Source organism: Capricornis sumatraensis, chromosome 3, assembly GCF_032405125.1.
Source record: "Capricornis sumatraensis isolate serow.1 chromosome 3, serow.2, whole genome shotgun sequence".
Classification (NCBI taxonomy): Eukaryota; Metazoa; Chordata; class Mammalia; order Artiodactyla; family Bovidae; genus Capricornis; species Capricornis sumatraensis.
In genome coordinates, this window is record NC_091071.1 from 151,009,685 (window position 1) to 151,030,531 (window position 20,847).

A 20,847-nucleotide genomic window follows, 5' to 3' on the forward strand; every position below is an offset into this window, starting at 1 on the left:
CAGAGCTGACATGGGAAGTTTCAATGTGTGTGGGGTTAGACTCAATAAAAAACTCAGTGATTGGTACTATTCATGTCCTTTGACCCAAGAATTATACTCCCAACTAAGAATTTATTCTAAAAAAGTAATTCAAAAGAAAATGTATATATATAAAACTATTCACTGTAGTATTATCTATAATAATGAATAACTGGAACTAAAATACGGCCAGTAACAGTTAAAGGTTACAGGTATTTCAACTCAGTTCAATATTATTCAGGTATTTAAAGAAAACAAAACAAAACAAAGCATGGTTCAGCAAAATGTTAACTTGTTTTTAAAACCTACATGAGCATACACAATATAACTATAGATCTATATGAATAGATAATGTTAATGGTTAAGTACTAAAAAACAGAATGAATTTAATGAAAAGAGTTGCTATATTGTTGTAGGGATTATGGATAAACTTTTACATTTTAAATATTTTAAGGAAAAGAAAATAAAACTGAAAAGTGATACTCATGCACTTCAGGCATTACTATACAAAATAATTTTGGGAAGAAATTGGAAAGAAATATAGCTATAGGTAGTCATGTATGGATGTGACAGTTGGACTGTGAAGAAAGCTGAACACCAAAGAATTGATGCTTTTGAACTGTGGTGTTGGAGAAGACTCTTGAGAGTCCCTTGAACTGCAAGGAGATCCAACCAGTCCATTCTAAAGGAGATTAGCCCTAGGTGTTCTTGCGAAGGAATGATACTAAAGCTGAAACTCCAGTACTTTGGACACCTCCTGGGAAGAGTTGACTCATTGGAAAAGACTCTGATGCTGGGAGGGACTGGGGGCAGGAGAAGGGGACGACAGAGGATTAGATGGCTGGATGGTATCACTGACTTGATGGACATGAGTTTGGGTGAACTCTGGGAGTTGGTGATAGACAGGGAGGCCTGGCGTGCTGCGATTCATGGGGTTGCAAAGAGTTGGGCACGAATGAGCGACTGAACTGAACTGAACTGAAGCCAGAAACAATTAAAATGTTCAAATACTCTGATGCAGTAATTTATTTCTGAGGATTTCCTTAAAGAAGAAAATCCTAAATATAGAAAACATTATAATCATACACAGTTCCTTAATATTACAATGAAAAAAGAAAATTTAAATGCTCAGTGTTAGCTAAAAATTATATAAAATAAACAGAAGTTAGAACAGTGAGATCTGGGTAATTAAAATTATAAAAAAAATTGGAAAATGGGATAAAAGCAATTATTTAGGGGGAAAAAAAGGGTTAAAAAAAGATTCCAAGAGCTCTAGTTAAAAGTTATTAATTCAACAGTTTTCACTGAGTAACAATCAACTAGTTTTAGTATTTAACCTTAAAATAGTTTTGGTAAAACTGAAAGTGATTTAACATATATGTAACTTTGAGAGCTATTACTAAGTTATTACCTAAATGGCTGGATGGCATCACCGACTCAATGGACAGGAATTTGAGTGAACTTCGGGAGTTGGTGATGGACTGGGAGACCTGGCGTGCTGCAATTCACGGGGTCTCAAAGAGTCGGACATGACTGAACTGAACATGTACATAAGGCTGTCAAGGATGTATTTCTGTTTTTTTTTTTGTTTTTGTTTTTCTCTTTCATTTTGTTTTGAATATTCTGTGTAAGTAATGAGAAGTAAAGCTCAAGAGAAAAGTGAGGACCATTTGATGGCTGCCAAAGGGGCAGAAATGAACCTGCAATGGACAATGACCATGTCCTTTGAAGCTAAGGAGCGGGAGGAGGAGTATTGATAACATGACCAGTTGTTTTACAAAAGGAATATAATGTCACCCACCTCAGCATTTCTTTTCAGTTCCTCAGCTTCAGCTTCTGTGTACTCCATATCTAAAACATCTTCATTTCCAGAGTCCTCATCAGAACCCAATGAATCCAGAAAAGAGTTGTTAAACTCTGAAGAACACAAAGACAAAGTCTTGTAAAAGCTCTCAGAATAGACACAAAGAGATACAGTTGGGAAAAGGAAAAACAGCTGGAAGTACATATTTATCATCCTAAGAAACAAAAGACATATTATTATTAGGGTTCCAACTCACCCAGCCTACTCTAGGGAATAACAATTCAGGCACCAGTTATCTGTAAAAGAAATGTTTCCCTTTGTTTTAAACATATGTGTATCAAAGAGGACAACACTCTTAAGAAAGGAATGAAACTGAAAAAGAGAATATAATTTGTTCAGTTCAGTCACTCAGTTGTGTCCGACTCTTTGCGACCCCATGAATCGCACCACGCCAGGCCTCCCAGTCCATCACCAACTCCCGGAGTTCACCCAAACTCACGTGCATCGAGTCAGTGATGCCATCCAGCCATCTCATCCTCTGTCGTCCCCTTCTCCTCCTGCCCACAATCCCTCCCAGCATCAGGGTCTTTTCCAATGAGTCAACTCTTCCCATGAGGTGGCCAAAGTACTGGAGTTTCAGCTTTAGCATCAGTCCTTCTAAAGAACACCCAGGACTGATCTCCTTTAGAATAGACTGATTGGATCTCCCTGCAGTCCAAGGGACTCTCAAGAGTCTTCTCCAACACCACAGTTCAAAAGCATTAATTCTTCGGCGTTCAGCTTTCTTCACAGTCCAACTTTCACATCCGTACATGACCACTGGAAAAACCATAGCCTTGACTAGACGGATCTTTGTTGGCAAAGTAATGTCTCTGCTTTTGAATATGCTATCTAGGTTGGTCATAACTTTCCTTCCAAGGAGTAAGCGTCTTTTAATTTCATGGCTGCAGTCACCATCTGCAGTGATTCTGGAGCCTCAAAAAATAAAGTCTGATACTGTTTCCAGTGTTTCCCCAGTTATTTCCCATGAAGTGATGGGACCAGAAGCCATGATCTTCATTTTCTGAATGTTGAGCTTTAAGCCAACTTTTTCACTCTCCTCTTTCATCAAGAGGCTTTTTAGTTCCTCTTCACTTTCTGCCATAAGAGTGGTGTCATCTGCATATCTGAGATTATTGATACTTCTCCCGGTAATCTGGATTCCAGCTTGTGCTTCTTTCAGCCCAGTGTTTCTCATGATGTACTCTGCATATAAGTTAAATAAGCAGGGTGACAATATATATACAGCCTTGACGTACTCCTTTTCCTATCTGGAACCAATCTCTTGTTCCACGTCCAGTTCTGTTGCTTCCTGACCTGCATATAGGTTTCTTAAGAGGCAGGTCTGGTGGTCTGGTATTCCCATCTCTTGAAGAATTTTCCAGTTTATTGTGATCCACACAATCAACGGTTTTGGCATAGTCAATAAGGCAGAAATAGATGTTTTTTCTGGAACTCTCTTGTTTTTTCGATGATCTAGCAGATGCTGGCAATTTGATCTCTGGTTTCTCTGCCTTTTCTAAAACCAGCTTGAACATCTGGAAGTTCACAGTTCATGTATTGCTGAAGCCTGGCTTGGAGTATTTTGAGCATTACTTTATTAGCATGTGAGATGAGTGTAATTGTGCAGCAGTTTGAGCATTCTTTGGCATTGCCTTTCTTTGGGATTGGAATGAAAACTGACCTTTTCCAGTCCTGTGGCCACTGCTGAGTTTTCCAAATGTGCTGGCATATTGAGTGCAGCACTTTCACAGCATCATCATCTTCCAGAATTTGAAACAGCTCAACTGGAATTCCATCACCTCCACTAGCTTTGTTCATAGTGATGCTTTCTAAGGCCCACTTGACTTCACATTCCAGGATGTCTGGCTCTAGGTGAGTGATCACACCATCGTGATTATCTGGGTGGTGAAGATCTTTTATGTACAGTTCTTCTGTGTATTCTTGCCATCTCTTCTTAATATCTTCTGCTTCTGTTAGGTCCAGACCATTTCTGTCCTTTATCAAGCCCATCTTTGCGTGAAATCTTCCCTTGGTGTCTCTAATTTTCTTGAAGACATCTCTAGTCTTTCCCATTCTGTTGTTTTCCTCTATTTCTTTGCATTGATCGGTGAGGAAGGCTTTCTTATATCTCCTTGCTATTCTTTGGAACTCTGCATTCAGATGCTTATATCTTTCCTTTTCTCCTTTGCTTTTCGCTTCTCTTCTTTTCACAGCTATTTGTAAGGCCTCCTCAGACAGTCATTTTGCTTTTTTGCATTTCTTTTCCATGGGGATGCTCTTGATTCCTGTCTCCTGTACAATGTCATGAACCTCTGTCCATAGTTCATCAGGCACTGTATCTATCAGATCTTGTCCCTTAAATCTATTTCTCACTTCTACTGTATAATCATAAGGGATTTGATTTAGGTCATGCCTGAATGGTCTAGTGTTTTTCCTTACTTTCTTCAATTTAAGTCTCAATTTGGCAATAAGGAGTTCATGATCTGAGCCACAGTCAGCTTCCGGTCTTGTTTTTGCTGACTGTATAGAGCTTCTCCATCTTTGGCTGCAAAGAATATAATCAATCTGATTTTGGTGTTGACCATCTGGTGATGTCCATGTTTAGTGTTAGACATATATAAATTATTTGTCTAGAATATAATTTGTTCTAACATATAATAAAAATATATGTTAGATAATTCAGATTCACTGAATACCTATAAGTATATGTTAGATTTAACACATTTGGTGCATATTATAGGTGCCACCAGCAAACATAAAGTATTCCATAGAAGAGAGACCATAGAAGAGAGACATCCTTTCATTTTCTTCAATATTAAACCATACTTTGAACAAAAATAATGGAAATTCAACATTTAACTAAGTTTTACCTAAAATACACTAAACAGATAAATAAATCCAAGGTCCATTTTTTTCTTTTCCTCCTTAATGATGTGCTTGCACTGGAAGAATCCATGTATACTAATGGCTTCAAATAAAAAATCCCAGGAGCATTTGTACAGAAACAAAGACTTGTTTTATGCTTGTTTAAAAGTCATGAACACTTAAGAATGGGAAGAACAGGAAGAGATTACAGCATCAAAATTCTGGAAGGTGGAATATACAGGGGTGACAGACTTAGCAGGCCTAAGATAGTCAAAACCAAAACCTAAGTCGGTAATAGAAAAGTTGAGAACCAATCCAATTTATATCACAGGGTCTTCAAAAGACACAACTTGGAAATACCAGGTACCTCTGAACCTGGAGGCTAAGAAGAGGATAAAAATAAGGATTAGGGAAAATGTTTGAGTTACAGACTCCTAGAGCCACCCCCCAACCCTACTTTATGCTGCTGGGCAATGACAGAAGTCTAGAGCTTTGCTCTCTGGAGAGTTGGTAAAACAGTCTCTGGATTGGCAGATTCCAGGCACAAGGGACTACCATACCGAACATGGAAGGAGACCACAGTGTGCATATTCAAAGATGTGAGTAATTCCCACCCTGACCCCCAGCAGGCCAACTATTCCTATACTTGGCTTCCAAAACTCTGGCAGCCACATCTTTTACCTTTAGGCAAAGGCATAAAACTAGAACACTTTCTTTAGGAATCTTACCAGCCCAAGGGGAGGCCTAAAATATTAATACCATCCCCTAAATAGCAAAATCCTATAAAACTCAAAGTTGACAAGCTCTAGCTATTCATATACCCAGAGCCTGAATAATCTTTTTAGTCCCCTACTCTTTTTTTAATAAAAAAGATTTATTTATTTTTTGGCTGTGCTGAGTCTTCACTGCTGTGCGTGGGCTTTCTCTAGCTGCAGTGAACTGGGGCTATTCTTTGTTCTGGTGCATGGGCTTCTCATTGCAGTGGCTTTTCTTGTTCACGGCTCTCAGGCTACAATGTGGGCTGAGTAGGTGTGGCGCACAGGTTTAGTTGCTCCATAGCAAGTGGGATCTCCCTGGACCAGGGACTGAACCTGTGTCCCCTGTATTGGCAGGCGGAATCTTACCCACTGGACCACCAGGAAGTCTTCAATTCCCTACTCTTAATCATGAGTTGACAGCCAAGGATTACTAGAGACTGAGGATTACTAGATAACTGAGGAAAGGTTCTAACACGGAATATAGAGACCAAAATAAACACACAGGACAGAGCAAAATGGAGAAAAGAGAATCTACTCAGGGAGATGAAAATGTCAAATGCACACAAAAAACTATGTTTAATATCCTCAGAGTTGAGATGATATTGCTTTCATGAACCACCCTACCCCAAAATCTTATAAAAAGTAGCAATCACAAACCAGTTCTTGAAAATTAGAAGTATAATAGACATAATATACTAAGAAAAGTTTGAAGTTGGTGATAATGTTGGAGAAACTTTCCAGACAGTAGAGAAAAATAACAAAAAGATGGAAAACTAAAGAGATGAGATAATTATGTTTGAGTGTTTGGTTTCCTCTGGGAGGGAGGGAACGGGTATACAAGTAACTTTTAAGGTTCTATTTCTTTACCTGGGAGGTGTTCAAATTTGTTATTGTTATTAAAAATGATAAAAACATTTGATATACTCCTGTGTGTGATACATTTCATCATACAAAAAAAATGTAATTAAAGTAATCTCCATACCTTGAAGACTTAACTCTGTAGCTCTTTTGAGGTCATCATCTTCTTTCTGTTCCCAAGCCTCCTAAAGGAACAAGGACAAAACTAAGGTATTTAAAGAAGTATTGATTAAACTTACTTAATAAGGATAAAACCAGCTGCTCTGAACGTATTTGCTAATAATGCTTTCTATAAACTTATGAATGTTTAGAATATGACCTCTTGAGAGAGATGGAGTTCTTCACTTTTTCCAAAACTGTCTTCCTACTATGGCCAGTTTTAAACTACCAATGTAACTCTGACTGCAGATTTGGGAAGAGCTATGTATAGTGGGCTCTCCTAAGCTGACAAGGAGCTGGCTCTACCACATCACTGAGCTTATATCTATGACAAGATAAAACAAAATTTCCACAAAATACTATTCATAGATTTCTATGCTTTTCTAATATATCTGAGGTTTTCTTTAAAGAAAAAAAGTACCTCTGAAAAGTCTCAACTAGATACTAATTATAAAAAGGAATAGGAAAATGTTGGCTACAAATTTTCCCTTTCATCTTGAGAGAAAAGATAATTTACAAAGAATGCATGAATAACGAAAAAAGTATAAAACTGTTTTTATACTTTTCTCAATTCTAGACTTGTTTTTAAAGTTAAATATATAAGAAGCTTAGAATGAGCTATTCTGCATTAGAGTCCTGGGAGCAATAATGCTGTGTTCAATAAAGTCACAGAGGTGTTCTGTAAGAGGAAATATGATTACTTAAATTTATCCAAGTATATAAAGTCTACATTGAGACAAGACGGTAAAGGACTCTTTTTTAGTAATTAATAGAATGATGCAGGCTTCCCTGGTGGCTCAGCAGTAAAGAATCTGCCTGCCAACACAGGAGACATAGGTTCAACCCCTGGGTTGGGAAGATTCCCTGGGGAAGGAAATGGCAACTCATTCTAGTGTTTTAGCCTGGGATATCCCATGGACAGAGGAGCCTGGGGAGCTACAATCCAGGGGTCACAGAAAGTTGTGTCCACAACTTAGTGACTAAACAAGAAAGTGTGCCAAACTAAAGAAACCTTCATCTCATTATCCTCACATCTGAGAAAAATAAGACAATTTTAACCAGGTCAGCTGACAAGAAAAATAAATCTTTGTGAAAAGGAGGGTTGCTGAAATTTTTTCTTTTTTTTTCCCCTTCTTTTCTCTGAATTTTCTCTTTTTCTGCAAAGGGCAACCCACCCCAGTATTCTTGCCTGGGGAATCCTATGGACATAGGAGCCTAGGGGGCTACTGTCCACAGGGTTGCAGAGCTGGACATGCCTGAGCACGCATGCATGCCCTATGAGGAACTATTGCCAAGAAATAAAATTTCTTTTCCACTGAAAGTAAGTTTTCTGAAACGATTACTATAAACAATTTGTAAAACAGTTTGACATACATATATTTTTGATGACATGGCAATTAGGGAGGTACTTTTTATAAATAAAAGGATACAGAACAGCTGGTTCTGAAACAGTTTTAAAGCAGCAGTTCTCAACACTGCCTGCACATTAGAATCATTGCTGGAAGTTTAGGAAAAAAAAAGAAGAAAGAAATCTAGTTGCCCAGACCACATCTGAGATCAATTATATCAGAATTTCTGAGGGATAGAACAACCCTGGCATCAGTATTCTTTTTAAAGCTCCCTAGATAAAATGCAGTTAAAATTGAGACCCGATATTCTTTGCCTTAAAATATTAATGATAAAATCATGATTGCATATTGGCTGTTTTAACTGTTTACAAAATAAAGCTGGACTAGGAATGATCTCCAATAATCCATCTTGCTTTAGCATGCAACAAATCATGGTAATAGGAGGTAACCAACAAGGCATTTTGTTGCACTTGGATTTTTTAAAAAAAATCAATAATTGTTTTAAACCAAAGGAAAAAGCCCAAAGCAAGTTTAATTTGTTTAGGTGGCTCAATGATTTACTGTATGTAAATCACCTGGAACAATGCCTGACATAAAGTGCTTAACAAATGTTTTTTACTATTATTATTGCTCTATCTCTTGGAAAAGACAGATATGGAGATATCTCTTACTTGCTCCTGGAGGCTCTGAGCCAATGCCTGCTGAAGCTCCTGTTCCTCCCTCTCACGCTCCATATCATACTGCTGGAGCCAATCAACCTCTCCTTGAGATCCTTCTGGAGTTTTGTTCTCTTTATTTTCATCACAGTCTTTAGTTATCTCAGTAAAACTGGCAGGATCTGAGGAAGCAGAACAGAACATCACTGGGAAATCCTCTTATAAACTGAAATCTCTGCACTAGAGTGATATGTATTATTCCAAGAGTAATGTATCCTAACCCCAGACATAATTTGCTTGGGACATACAATCTCCCCTTGCTACATCTAGATCAGGGCTTCCCTATCTCAGTACTATTGGCACTTTGGGTGGGATTTTTGTTTGGACTGGGGAGAGGGCTGCCCTGTATACTGTATAATATTTAGCAATATCCTTGACCTCTACCTACTAGATGCCAGTAGCAACCCCACCCTCTACAGTTGTGACAACCAAAAGCAACATGTTAAATGTCCCCTGGGGAACAAAACTGCCCTCAGTTGAGAACCAGTGACCTACAGTAATGGTTCTGAAACTTAACCAATCATTAGAAGCACCGTGGTTAAGGATGGAGACAAAAAAATAGCCATATTCATAGGTTATGTCACATGACCAATTACTAGGAATAAACTACTGTTTAGGGTAAATAAAGTAAGAATTAGGATAGAATGATTAGGCTAATCATTGAGATTTTCCCTTACTACACCGTATATCATGAGTGTTTTTACATTAACAATCATATATGCATATTCTAAATAAAAGAGCTACATAAAATATGTAATAAACATTTCATGTACAAGTGTATGACAACATATTATGTTTAAAACATTTACCCAGGGAGATAAGATAAAGATTAACCCTTCATTTTTTTCTGTTCATTCTCAATTTCTAGATTAGAGCCTCCTAGTGCTAATGCCCGGAGAAGGCAATGGCAACCCACTTCAGTACTCTTGCCTGGAAAATCCCATGGATGGAGGAGCCTGGTAGGCTGCAGTCCATGGGGTTGTGAAGAGTCGGACACGACTGAGCAACTGCACTTTCCCTTTTCACTTTCATGCATTGGAGAAAGATATGCCAACCCACTCCAGTGTTCTTGCCTGGAGAATCCCAGGGACGGGGGAGCCTGGTGGGCTGCTGTCTATGGAGTCACACAGAGTCGGACACGACTGAAGTGACTTAGCAGCAGCAGCAGTGCTAATGCCACTGCTTCATATGTCCAAACAACGAAGCATGATGTTCCGACCATTCAGTCAGTGCATGTTCTGAGTTCTAGTAGCATATCTCCTTACACTTACATGGATTGGAGGATAGCCAGTAGAGCACCCATTCATCACCATTGGACAATTAGCATCTATTTTATATTTTCTCCTTATTCTAGTGTTAGCCAGAATAAACAGTATAGGTATAATTTTATTCTGGTTACCTGAAATTTCATTGTAATTTTTAATACAGGTAAGAGTGGGGAGAAAAGCAAGGAAACTCCTTCCTTCTTTCCCTTCTCAAACATTTTACCAAAACAAAAACTTTAACCTCAACAAGTTAAGGAAGTTCTCATAAAAAAAAAGTTTAGCCAGTCAGTAAGAATTTTGACTTTACAGGCTTGTTTCATATACACTTTTAAAATTAGTGTATGCTCTTTACCTGCCCCAATACTGCATTGGAACCACTGAAATGCTAAATACTTTTCCATAATACAGACAACTCTGACGCTTACAGCATCTTGGTTTTAGACTAAATCAGCAACTAGTCATTTTTTAGTTGAACTGACTTACTGACTGAATTGGAGAAGGAAACGGCAACCCAATCTAGCATTCTTGCCTACAGAATCTTGTGGACAGAGGAGCCTGGTGGGCTGCTGTCCACAGGGTCACACAGAGTCGGACATGACTGTAGTGACTTAGCATGCATGCACGCATTGGAGAAGGAAATGGCAACCCATTCCAGTGTTCTTGCCTGGAGAATCCCAGGGACAGAGAAGCCTTGGTGGGCTGCCGTATATGGGGTAGCACAGAGTAGGACACGACTGAAGTGACTTAGCAACAGCAGTAACTGACTGAATATTTACCATTAAAACTAATTCTGAATATTCATTAAAAGAAATTCAAGATATATTAAGTGCAAAAAGCAGTATGATTCCAATTAAAACATTTTTTTTTACTCCTCCATTTTTGGAGAAACAATCATTTCCAAAGCCTGGAAGGGGTGGCTCTGAAGCATATAAAATCCTGCCTGTCCCTTTGGCCTTAGCTTACTGGACCAGGAATGAATATCTGAGAGTTAACCAGTTAGACCACTTCTGGAAATTTGGAACCGAGACATTCAAAGTTAGTTGATGTTAAGCACTTCAAGTGGAAAAAAGATTTGGGAGTTGAGGCTGCTATTTTAGGAAATAAGGTGAACATTATTGGGGATTCCCTGGGGGCTCAGAAGGTAAAGCATCTGCCTGCAATGTGGGAGACCTGGGTTCGATTCCTGGGTTGGGAAGATCCCCTGGAGAAGGAAATGGCAATCCACTCCAGCACTCTTGCCTGGAAAATGCCATGGAGAGAGGAGCCTGATAGGCTACAGTCCATGGGGTCGCAAAGAGTCGGACACGAATGAGCGACTTTTATTACTTTTATTCAAAACATACTCATAAAAATAGGTGACAGAGGCACAATTCTTAACCAATAATTTTCAGCACTCAATGTAGCAATATATCTCATACAATCCTAGAATTACACTAGCAATTAATGCATGTGATAGCAAACAGGTGTAAGAAAGTGAGATGCTAAAAAGCTCAATATACATTTGTCTTCAAAACAAGATCATCAGATGGATACAAAAAACACTTCAGATCTAGAAACAAATAAGACTATGAGATAAAAAACACACTTTAAAGGAACTGGCACAATGGATCAAAGAGGGTCCATATGATAAAAACTCAACATTCTTATACTAAGTAGATCATCTGCTGCTTCTCCCATCCCAAATGAAAGCTGCTGCTTCTTTTCTACATTCTGTATTTCAGTCAAGGGGTAAGTGTCCACCCAGTGTTTTTTTTTTTTTTTTTAAGACAGAAATCTGGGAGTCATTCTGACTTCTCATTTACCTGCTCATATTAGATAAAGTGTTATTTCCCATCTATCTATCGAATCCATCAACTGTTTTTTTTCCCAATGCCAAATGTTGGCTCAGGGTACATTAACTTTTGGTTTGGGCTACTGTATTAACTTTCTAACAGTTCTCACAGGATACTTTGGTTCTTCTTTAAATTATGCACTACACTGCAGTGAATTATCTTTCTTAAATACAAATCTTTATCAAATACCTTTTGCTTAAAATTATTCAATAACTTCCTAATGCTTTTGAAATAAAAGTCCAAACTTCTAAACATGACTTTAGGCCAGGTAAAAACTGGAGACTGTGTAACTCTCTAGGCTCATCTTTTGCTTTTTCCCCCCTCAACACTACGTTCTAGCCATGCAGATCATTCTGAACTTTTAAGGTTCATTAATTTACCATGGCCTTTCTCACATCTGGACCTTTGCACACACACTCTTCCCCCCGTCTTTGGTTAACAGTGAAATCTTATTTAACCAGTCTTTCTTTCCCTCTTCAGTTGATTCAAGAGATGAGCAATGTGACGCGCTCCAAATATTTACTGAGAATCAAGCTATGTGCCAGGTACTGCTCAAGAAGCTGAGGATATAGTGATAATTAAGGCAAGATGACCCTTGCCCTGAAGGAGCTAAAGTGCAAAGGCTTGGAGATGAAAATGAGTTTAGCATGACAGACACAAAGAGAGAATATCAGTATGGCTAAAACAGCAGAGTGAAAGAGCGGCAAGGTGAAGACAGGCCATAGTGAGAAGCCTGGATTAAGTGTAATGGCAAATCACAGTAAGTTCTAGGCAGAACGGTAATGTATGTTTTCAGAAAGATTACGCTGGCAGCTTTGTTCATGAAAGAAGGTCTGTCGTGGGGTGAGAGTGAAGGAAGAGACATTAGGAATCAACTGTAGTGGCCCAAGTAAGAGTTGGAAGATTATAGTTATGAAGATGTTGATAAGTGATTGGATTCAGGATATATTTTGGAGGTATAGTAGACTACACCTATTGACGGACTGAATATGAGGTATAAACAAACAAACAAACAAAAAAATCAAGGGAAATATATTTTTGGCTTGAACCAAAAAACGGTGGATGGTGATACCACTTGCTGATGTGGTACAAGGTTACTGGGGTTGGGGAGTGGCGGCTAAAAATCAGTCAACCAAATGGACATTTCAAGTAGGTATTTAAATATGTAAGTTTAAAGCTTAGGGGAGAGATCCAGGCAAGGATATGAATTTGATATTCCATCAGTATGTGAGGTTATGGGAACATGAGATCACTTAGAGAGAGAGTTTTAGAAAAAAAGACAGCTAAGGATAGTGTTTTGGGAATATTCCAACAGTTACAGTTCTGATGAGGAAAACAAAATCAAAACCAAAAAAACCCTAGGATGAATGGTTGCTTTAGTAGGAAGAAAAAACCAGGCAAGAGTAGTTTATAGAAAAAAGTTTATAAAGCTTTAAATGTTAAGGAGGGAGTGGTAGATTTTATGAAATATTGCTACTATAAACTTGATAAAGACCATTTTAGTGGAGTGGTGGGGGTAAAAGCCCATTTTGAGAGCATAGACAAGAGAATGGGAGATGGTAAGAAAAAAGAGAGATTGAGTAAAACGACTCTTTCAAAGGATTTTTCCAGGAGGGGAGAAAACAAAAGGGGCAACAGCTACAGGGAAACACAAGGTCAAAATAAGATTCTTTAAAATAGCAGAGTGATTTAGAAAAATGCATAAGAAAAACAGTATAACAGTATAATTTCAAGACAGTCTTTAGAAGGCAGAAGTAGATGAGATCCTGGATATGAATGAATGAAGGGACCGCCTTAAATAAGAATAAGGACATTTCCTCCATAACAAAGATGAAGGCACAGCTTTCATCTGATTGCATCTATTTTCGTTGAAAGATCTACAGCTAAGTTGTGAGCCCAGATCATATGTGGAAGGAGAACTATGGATTTAAGACATTATGGAGACCAAGAAAAGAAATTTACTAAGGAACTATAACAGAAGTGACAAGTAGAATTTAATGCCCATGTTACAATGTGGCTGTGAATTTGAGGAAAGTATAGTCATCACAGTTGTGTGATTTTTCTCCAGCAATCTTTAGCTGCTTGGGTGAAGATATGGAGTAAAAAGATGGTTGAGCTGGGAAATGGGATTTCATTAGGCAACAGAGGAACAAACAGAGGCAAGAGAGAAGAGAATCAGACTATGGCATATAGGCTGGAGAGGGAAGTGATAAAAGGGAGGTGATGAAGAGCCAAAAAGTAGAAGACAACAGATTGGAAGTCTTAATGAGATCAAGTAATTGTTGAAATAAGTTTTTGTTGTTCAGTCATTCAGTCGTGTCCTTTGTGACACGACTTGGAGCTCTTTGTGACCTCATGGATTGCAGCATGCAAGGCTTCCTTGTCCTTCACCATCTCCCTGAGTCTGCTCAAACTCATGTCACTAGTCAGTGATGCCATCTAACCATCTCATCTTCTGTTGTCCCCTTCTCCTCCTGTGTTCAATCTTTTCCAGCATCAGGGTCTTTTCAAATAAGTCAGCTCTTCGCATCAGGTGGCCAAAGTATTGGAGTTGCAGCTTCAACATCAGTCCTTTCAGTAAATACTCAGGACTGATTTCCTTTAGGATGGACTGGCTGGATCTCCTTGCAGTCCAAGGGACTCTCAAGAGTCTTCTCCAACATGATAGTTCAAAAGCATCAATTCTTTGGCATTCAGCCTTCCTTATGGTCCAACTCTCACATCCATATATGACTAGTAGAAAAACCATACCTTTGACTACACAGACCGTTTTGGCAAAGTAGTATCTCTGCTTTTCAACATGCTATCTAGGTTTGTCATAGCTTTTCTTCCAAGGAGCAAGCATTTTTTAAACTTCATGGCTGCAGTCACCATCTGCAGCCAGTGATTTCGGAGCCCAAGAAAATAAAGTCTGTCACTGTTTCCACTGTTTCCCCGTCTATTTGCTATGAAGAGATGGGACCAGATGCCATGATCTTAGTTATCTGAATGTTGAGTTTTAAGCCAACTTTTTCACTCTCCTCTTTCACTTTCAAGGGTCTTCAGCTCCTCTTTGCCTTCTGCCATAAGGGTGTTATCACCTGCATATCTGAGGTTATTGATATTTCTCCCGGCAATCTTGATTCTAGCTTGTGCTTCACCCAGTCTGGCATTTCGCATGATGTACTCTGCATAGAAGTTAAATAAGCAAGGTGACAATATACAATACAGCCTTGATGTACTCTCCTCAATTTGGAACCAGTCCGTTGTTCCATGTCTGGTTCTAACTGCTGCTTCTTGACCTGCATGCATACAGGCTCCACAGGAGGCAGGTAAGGTAGTCTGGTATTCTCATCTCTTTAAGAATTTTCCACAGTTTGTTGTCATCCACAGTCAAAGGCTTTAGCGTAGTCAATGAAGCAGATGTTTTTCTGGAATTCTCTTGCTTTTTCTATGATTCAACAGTTGTTGGCAATTTGATCTCTGGTTCCTCTGCCGTCTCTAAATCCAGTTTGAACATCTGGAAGTTCTCAGTTCACGTACTATTGAAGCCTAGCTTGGAGAATTTTGAGCATTACTTTGCTAACATGTGAAATGACTGCAACTGTGTGGTAATTTGAACATTTTTTGGCAGGAAATAAAAAGAATAAAAGAATGACATTACTTGAGCTAGGAGGAGAAAAGGGTTAGAGAAAGATATTTGAAATTAGTATTTCAAAGGTGATAGTTACTGATGATGACAAAAATCTAGGGAGGTACTTCTCAAACTTTAGCATCAGAATCAACTGGAATCAAAAGAGAGAATGCTGAGCCTCACCATCCAGAGTTTCTCATTCATTAGGTGTGGGGTGGGGGTCAAGAATGGCATTTCCAGCAAGTTCCTACATGGTACTGATGGCCTGGAGACATACTGTGAGAACTACTGGTTTGAGTTTCATCAGTTGTTAAGATGGGGAAAAAGAAAAGTTCTTTGGAACTGAGAAACCAGGTGGTTGATAGGGACGTTTAGGAGGATGCTGAGAGCCCTAAGAATGCTGATGGGAGTGGAATGACTGGAAGGTAAAAGATAGCTATAGAAAGAGATAATATGGCAAAGTCAGAACTTACACGCTTCAAACGAGCAGGGATTTTTTTTAGGATGAAAGGAGACAAGCAGTTGGAATTGGCAATGGGCAACAAAGAGAAAAACGATCCCATCTCCATGCTCTGAAGTTTCAGGGTATGGAGTGGGGGCGGGGGTGTGGGGAGGAGTCTAAAACAGCTGTTAAAGAATAGTAGGACAATTCATAATGGGAATTTTTCAAAGAAAAATTGGCCTTGACTAGAGACTAAAGGGACCTAACAACCAAATGCAGTGGGTAAGCTTTGGGTTTGAGTTTTTTTTTAAAGTGTAAAAAATGCGTTACAGATAAATGGGAAAATGTATATGTGGGATCTCTATATATGGAATCACTCTTAACATTCTTAGGTATGCTAACTGTTACATAAGAAAATTTCCATGTACAGTCAGGTTGAAGTGTTTCAGGGTAAAGTATTATGATACTTGCAATTTCAAATAGTTCTATTAAAAAAGAAGAGTGTGTGCATGCTCATTCTCCAAAGATGGCATCCAATGAACCATGCATATAGGTGTTCTAACTCTGTGTAGTCCAACTCACAGTGAACACTTGCAGATCCTGTGAGTGCTTTAAGAAAATGTGACAGAACTGATTCTGTCCTAATTTTGAGCCTATACATTAAGGGCTTCCCTGGTGGCTTAGAGGGTAAAGGATCTGCCTGCAATGCAGGAGACTTGGGTTCAATCCTTGGGTCAGGAAGATCCCCTGGAGAAGGAAATGGCAACCCACTCCAGTACTCTTGCCTAGAAAATCCCATGGAGGGAGAAGCCTGGTAGACTACAGTCCATGGGCTTACAAAGAGTCAGACATGACTGAGAGACTTCACTTCACTTCATACATTAAGAAGACCTGGCAGATGCCCCTTTTGTGTTCTGGGGAGCCCTGAGCTATCCTTTAAGACATTTGGCTACCATACTGAAGAGACCACATGGAAAGGGAGAGTCCCTGAGATTACATGAAGAGATGGAAAAGAGGAAGAGAAGAGGCCAGGGAAAGGGGACCAGAAGAACAGAGAGGCTATTTAGGCATCCCAGCTGACCCTTCTCACCAATACCACCAAGGTGCCAAGGTGAGCCATCTTGAATGTTACTGCCCAGTCAACAATACAGGGAGCAGAAGAACTACCATCTAAGACCAGTCAATCGTAGAATTACGACATATTAAAATAGCTGTTTTAAAGCACTAATTGTGGGGTAACTGTTGCACAACTACACATATACATGGGGGCGGTGTGGAAGGGAGAGGAAAAAGAAAGTGACAAAATGTTAATGAATCTAGGTGAAGGGTATAAAAGTGTGTATTTTATTTTTCAATTTCTCTCCGGACTGAAATTTTCAAAATAAAAACCTTATGGAACCCGTGGCTGATTCATGTCAATGTATGGCAAAACCAATACAGTATTGTAAAGCAAAATAAAGTAAAAATAAAAAATTAACAACAACAACAAAACTTTATGGAGGGTTTGATCATATTTGATCATTCCTTAGAATTATTAATTTTCAACATATGATAATGATATGGAAGATATGTTATTTTGAAAAGAGTTCTTATCTTTCAGTGATACTGAAATCCTTACTGATGAAATGGCCTAGTATCTACGATTCACTTCCAAAGGCAGTGATTGTTAGTTTAGTAAGAGAAGGGGACTTCGTAAAAAAATGTTAAAAAAAGGAAACATCTATATACAAAAATCATAAGCTTTTTGTTTCCAGTTAAATTGAAGGCATACTAATTATTTTGGTTGTATATAAAATTCAAAACTGACAAGGCCCTAACAACCCCAAGAATAAAAAAATAGTTCTATCATACACTAGTATTGTCTTCACTTCCAAAATCCTAGGCTTGACATACTGACACACATTAGCTAGCTATATAGATATAGATACTAAATCCTTAGTATTTAGCACCAGCAGAAAAAAGTCAGACATAGCCAGAAGGAGAGGCAGTAAAAATTTTTTACTTAAAAATCTTAAGATACCCATAGCGCAAGGCAAGGAGGTTCAGTTCTGTTGTTTGCAGTGACAACTTGAGAAACAACAAAATGTAATAATTACCACAAAAATATTTGTATCTGTATAGCACTTAACATAATACGTATGTATTATTTAACATTTTATTCCAACCACGTGAAGTACGTCTCATAGCTATCAAGGGGTTAAATCACTTTTTTAAAAATTTATAACTAGTAGGTGGTAGAGCTAAGACCAGAACCTAAGACCTGCTCTCTTAGTTCAGTGGTCTTTCTACCGTTTTAAAGGGATGAACCCAAAGAAGAATGGAGAACTTGATTTACACATTAAAACTTGGTATACGTTCAGATATGAAAAAATAAAGAAAAGAATTACACAAATTTCTGAGAGAAGTGGTAAGAAAAAAGTGACCAAAAATTGACACAATTATTAAATGCAGGAATACCAACTTTTCTTTTGATATACACCTACATCCGCTGGATCATCGAAAAAGCAAGAGAGTTACAGAAAAACATCTATTTCTGCCTTATTGACTATGCCAAAGCCTTTGACTGTGTGGATCACAATAAACTGTGGAAAATTCTGAAAGAGATGGGAAACCTCTTGAGAAACCTGTATGCAGGTCAGGAAGCAACAGTCAGAACTGGACATGGAACAACAGACTGGTTCCAAATAGGAAAAGGAGCACATCAAAACTGTATATTGTCACCCTGCTTATTTAACGTATATGCAGAGTACATCATGAGAAACGCTGGACTGGAAGAAACACAAGCTGGAATCAAGATTGCCGGGAGAAATATCAGTAACCTCAGATAAGCAGACGACATCACCCTTATGGCAGAAAGCAAAGAAGAACTAAAGAGCCTCCTGATGAAAGTGAAAGAGGAGAGTGAAAAAGTTGGCTTAAAGCTCAACATTCAGAAAACGAAGATCATGGCATCCAGTCCCATCACTTCATGGCAAATAGATGGGGAAACAGTGGAAATAGTGGCTGACTTTATTTTCTTGGGCTCCAAAATCACTGGCTGCAGATGGTGACTGCAGCCATGAAATTAAGAGACATTTACTCCTTGGAAGCAAAGTTATGACCAACCTAGATAGCATATTAAAAAGCAGAGACATTACTTTGCCGACTAAGGTCCGCCTAGTCAAGGCTATGGTTTTTCCAGTGGTCATGTATGGATGTGAGAGTTGGACTATAAAGAAAACTGAGCACCGAAGAATTGATGCTTTTGAACTGTGGTGTTGGAGAAGACTCTTGAGAGTCCCTTGGACTGCAAGGAGATCCAACTAGTCCATCCTAAAGGAGATCAGTCCTGGGTGTTCATTGGTAGGACTGATTTTGAAGCTGCAACTCCAATACTTTGGCCACCTGATACAAAGAGCTGACTCATTTGAAAAGACCCTGATGCTGGGAAAGACTGAAGGCAGAAGGAGAAGGGGATGACAGAGGATGAGATGGTTGGATGGTATCACTGACTCAATGGACATGGGTTTGGGTGGATTCCGGGAATTGGTGATGGACAGGGAGGCCTGGCATGCTGCGGTTAATGGGGTTGCAAAGAGTCGGACACGACTGAGTAACTAAACTGATCCGAACTGACACCTAAAGGGACAAGGAATACTGTACCACTAGCCTCTGACACTAACTCACAATATTCACTTCTCATTTCTGTTAGAAAAAGAAGAGAAAGAGCACAAAAATATTATAGCTCTATTATACAGATCTATCTCGTCTCCCATTATGTAGAAGTCATTTGTTATTATATTATAAAACTTTTAAGACAGCTGTGTCTTATTTAACAGATGTTTATCTTTAAACCTACCGGGCTCTGTGATTGTCTTCGGCTTCTCAGTTTCCACAGAGTCTGGATTTTCAGGCATTTCTTGAATATCATCTTCTGCAAATCCAGTATCAGGGCTGCTGGTTGGTTTATCATCATCTTCATGACTGAGAGATGGTGAGGCTTCTCTTTTACTTATCTCTAAAACAGCTGCTAGCAGTTCCTCTTCACTCATTCCGTCAAATCCCGAGTTTTCCAATTCAGATTTATCAGGTTCTATTCTGCATGATTTTGAATCCTAAAGAATAGAACTGCTTTTAGAAGAAAACAGAATGCCTATAAATACAGCAATCTTAGAGTTTAAAGTGATATGTTTTATTTCTAAAAAGTTTCCTTTCCTTTCTCTTTTTCTGGCTGTGCCATGTGGCATGTGGGATCTTAGTTCCATGTCCTCTGTAGTGGAAGCGTGGAAACCTAACCACTCATCTGCCAGGGAATTGCCAAAGTTTCCTTTCTTTGACATTTTGGGTTAACAACTAATAACGAATAAATAAAGTCACTGGAAAGCCTAATTTTCTTTTAATTCTTTATGTATTGACTACATATAAAGATACATGTTTACTTGCTTGATTATAATAAATGTTAAGTACACTCTTTGTATACATTTGGAAAATACATAAAAATAATAAAATAAACTCATTCAAAATCCACCACTCAGAGATATGTAAGTGTTTTTGGTATATTTTTTTCAGATATACATGGATCACACTGTAAATATTATGTCGCTATACCTAACATTCTTTTTAGAATGTGGGTAGCTCTCATTCTTTTTTGAATAGATGAAAAGAATAAAAACTATCAAGATTTTATAAATATTTATAAGTTATTTTATGAATAAATTTCTCTGATTTCTGGGAGAATTTTTCACTTTGTCATTTCTCACTCAAGGTCAGCAACCACAAACTACCTCTAACTTTAGACAGGAAACAGTCTGAACAAAAAATAACTACTGAAATAATTGTTATTTTAGTGAAATGAGGTTTAAAATCAGTTTCATGAGATGATGCAAACTCCTAAAAAAGCTTGTATCTTCAAAAACGTTAATTATCATTATTGTGTGTCAAGACTGAAGATGCTGTAAGTTGTGCCTTCACACCCATCAAACTTTTAGATTACCTAGTTGGCCTGTTGATGTAAAATATTTACTATGGTTCCCTCATATTAATAATTAGTATCAAAATAATCCAAGTAATTATTTGAGGACCTGGTGGCTCAGATGGTAAAGAATCTACCTGTAATGTGGGAGACCTGGGTTCAATCCTTGGGTCTA

At 38.4% G+C, this 20,847-nt stretch overlaps 1 protein-coding gene across 1 annotated transcript in view; it reads right to left on the bottom strand.

Moving 5' to 3' along the window:
* Positions 1 to 20,847, bottom strand: part of USP37 (ubiquitin specific peptidase 37) — a 77,211-nt gene that overhangs the window by 1,602 nt on the left and 54,762 nt on the right. The window contains exons 17-20 of the mRNA XM_068968142.1: positions 19,560 to 19,815; positions 8,525 to 8,691; positions 6,470 to 6,530; positions 1,820 to 1,935 (exon numbers count right to left, since the gene is read on the bottom strand). Of these exons, the coding sequence (XP_068824243.1) occupies positions 1,820 to 1,935; positions 6,470 to 6,530; positions 8,525 to 8,691; positions 19,560 to 19,815 (600 nt within the window). The remainder of the gene's footprint in view (positions 1 to 1,819; positions 1,936 to 6,469; positions 6,531 to 8,524; positions 8,692 to 19,559; positions 19,816 to 20,847) is intronic.